At 37.0% G+C, this 3,224-nt stretch overlaps 1 protein-coding gene across 1 annotated transcript; it reads right to left on the minus strand.

Moving 5' to 3' along the window:
* LOC118523757 (olfactory receptor 4A15-like) lies at positions 1-924 on the minus strand. The gene has a single exon (XM_036073543.2). It carries the CDS (start codon positions 916-918, stop codon positions 1-3), a length of 918 nt encoding a protein of 305 aa, XP_035929436.2. The 5' UTR covers positions 919-924.
* Between the last annotated feature and the right edge of the window lie 2,300 nt (positions 925-3,224).

Below are 3,224 nucleotides of genomic sequence, written 5' to 3' on the forward strand. Positions count from 1 at the left end.
TCATTTTCTTCTTCTGGTCCACAGTTTTTTCATGGCATTTTTCATCTCTCCATTTCTCAGTGTATAAATTAGAGGGTTTAACATAGGGGTGATAACTGTGTAAAACACAGTCAAGAATTTATCGATGTGTAAGGTAGAAGGAGGTCTCACATACATAAAAATGCAGGGGACAAAGAAGAGGACCACCACTGTAATGTGGGACCCACAGGTGGATAAGGCTTTGCGCCTCCCTTCCTGACTATGGGTCTTCAGGGAGTGCAGAATGACCCCATAGGAAATGAGTAAGACTGTAAAGATGACCACACAGATTGTCCCATCATTGGCAACCACAGTGAGGCCAATAACGTAGGTGTCAGTGCAGGCAAGTTTTAATAATGGGTACATGTCACAGATGAAGTGGTCGATGACATTGGGACCACAGAAGGGAAGGTTGTAAACAGAGAGAAGTTTAACTACAGCATGCAAAAAACCTCCAAACCAAGCTAACATCAGCAAGAGAACACACAGCCGTTGATTCATGATTGTCAAATAATGCAAGGGTTTGCAGATGGCCACGTAGCGGTCATAGGCCATGACCACCAGGAGTAAAATCTCAGCACCACCAAATAAGTGCCCTATAAAGAGCTGGGACATGCAAGCTTGGAAGGAAATGGTTTTCTTCTCATAGAGTAAGTCTATAATCATATTTGGAGTAACTGTAGTAGAATAAACAGCATCCATAAATGATAAGTAACCAAGAAAGAAGTACATAGGGGCATCCAGGGTTGGGCTGACCACCACAGTCACCACAATGAGTAAGTTGCCCACCATTGTCGCGATGTAGATGATCAAGAACACAACAAATAATATTTTCTGACCTTGGAGGCTCTGGGTGAGCCCCAAGAGGACAAACTCAGTCACATTGTTTCTGTGTTCCATATGTTCTTTTGCATGTCCTTATTTCACAGTTCAAGATAAAATTAACTATGAATATAATGATTACGGGTGACTTCCTGAAATCTTAACACAGTTTCTTTTTTCTTTCAACAAATAGGCATTATAATTTCTTATGTTCCAGTACTTTCAGAAATTATAATACAAGGCTGATTAAAACATACTCCTTAACCTCAGCAGTCTTGCAGACTAAGGCAGAGATAAGTCATTAAAGACATTGTGGGAAAAGGACACATTAATAAATAAATGGGTTGCTACAACCAGCTTTTTAACAGGAAGCTAGTAAAATTATACATATGGCGAATTCCTCAGATAAAAATTTAAATGGATTAAGGTTAATGAAAAACTAAAACAAGATTTTTATTTACTTCCCAGTTAAAAAAAGAGATGACTTTATAACTTCTAGAGTCCTCTTAACTAATAAATGAAATTATGATATATTTTACAATATCAAAACATCTCAAGGACTTTAAAAAGATACCATGACATCAATAGATCTATGTAGATGGGGGAAAAGATTTACATTTCAGAGGACATACACAGAGTTAATATCAAAATAGACACAGAGCTCTAAGCAAATTAGAATACAAAGAAACCAATGGCAAGAGGGTAAATCGTATAAGGAAGCATTTATAGGAATAGGCAACATACATATGCTATGATGCTGAAACTCACCTGTGAACAGAAACATAGGAACTGAAGTAATTGCTTGCTTATGAAAGTGTGACTTTGGATTCTTCAAAATCATTCATTCAAGTCTGTGGATGCTACACCATCCTCTAAACTTTCACAGATCAGCAAACAATGTTCAGAGAACATGTCAACTGAAACCATCTGTAGAGTTAGAAGTATCTTGCCCATCAAAACATCCTTAAACCTGAAACTAGTTTCTAAAAACATTGATGTTAGAGAAAGTATATTTATTCTGTATCTTTATATATGAAAATAGCCAAAAAGAGTATTACAGAACTGAGCTAATTTCCATATATTCCAGTAACCATAAAGAATCCCTAATATAGCTGATTATCAGATTCACACAGGAGAACTTTTAAAAGACTGAATTCCAGCACCACCAACACATAAAATGTAAAGCCTATTTTGGAATCTTACATCTGATTACACTTCCTGAGTTACCTGCATGCTGAAACACCATTCAATCCAGGGTTGCAGTCCCTTCTCCCTTCTCTTTGTGCACTGATGCCATCTCTGTGCACACAGACCAAACACATGCACCATCACTGGACCTTGAACTGTTTCCATGTGAACAATGCTTTCCATGTTCACAGAAAGTTGTATTCATTTCAGTCTTTCAGAAAAAGGTTACCTCTTAAATTGCTGGGATTTTCAAAATGAATACAAAGGTCCTGTAATCTAAACAAGTCTGAATATTGGCTGTGAACAAAGAGACCCAAAATCTTCATTGTTGGCATAATTTGCACTAATAACAAGCAAATGTTAAACCAATATCTTGAGGTTAAAAAAAAAACACAACTTTATGGGAGAGAAAATTGTGAATTCTTTAAATAAAGATTGTGTGGTTTCTTTTTCATGCCAATATAGGTAAAATAGTGAAATAGCCTTTATGACAGTCAATTCTCAATCATTTATACTGGTTTGTCTTCATGAAGTATAGTTAAATTTTGGATTCCCTGAATGATGGAGAATAATTTCACATAGATACTTCACTATGTTCTGAGTCCATCATTTGATTCCTGAAAAAGCCAGTCATATGAACACTGATACAAATACTCTCTGAGGTCAAGACAAAGGTGTGTAAACATTTTATCTGCATTTGAACCACAACAAGCACTACTGAGTCATTTCATTGGTGCATCTCCAAGAGTGATTTTTCCCTAATTAAATTCATTGGGACCTTCATCATAATTTTGAGGGTAGACCTGCATCTCCAGAGATGCCAACAGGATAATCACCATGTACAACAGGAATTGAAGAAACATGTCCTCTGGGGGTCGGACGGGGAGAACATGGAATCCCCAAAGAACAACTTGAGATTGAATCACCGAAAGAGAAATGTCCAGTGTGGACAGAAATAAAATATGTAAAAACTCTCTTCTTTCAAGCATGACTTCAAAATAGGCAAAGCTATTTCAGTTAGGTTTAAGCTATGTCTTTGCACACAGACACCTGAACTGACTTCCAGAACATCATGAAAGCAAATTTCATACAACCCATTTAAATGTTGTCTCAAATGTAGATAAAGCAAGCTTCTTCCCTAAGGGGAAGAGTCTTGAGTTTGAAACACAGCGGCACACAGGCAAGTAGATAGAACC

The sequence above is a fragment of the Halichoerus grypus genome, chromosome 11 (assembly GCF_964656455.1).
Source record: "Halichoerus grypus chromosome 11, mHalGry1.hap1.1, whole genome shotgun sequence".
Taxonomy (NCBI): Eukaryota; Metazoa; Chordata; class Mammalia; order Carnivora; family Phocidae; genus Halichoerus; species Halichoerus grypus.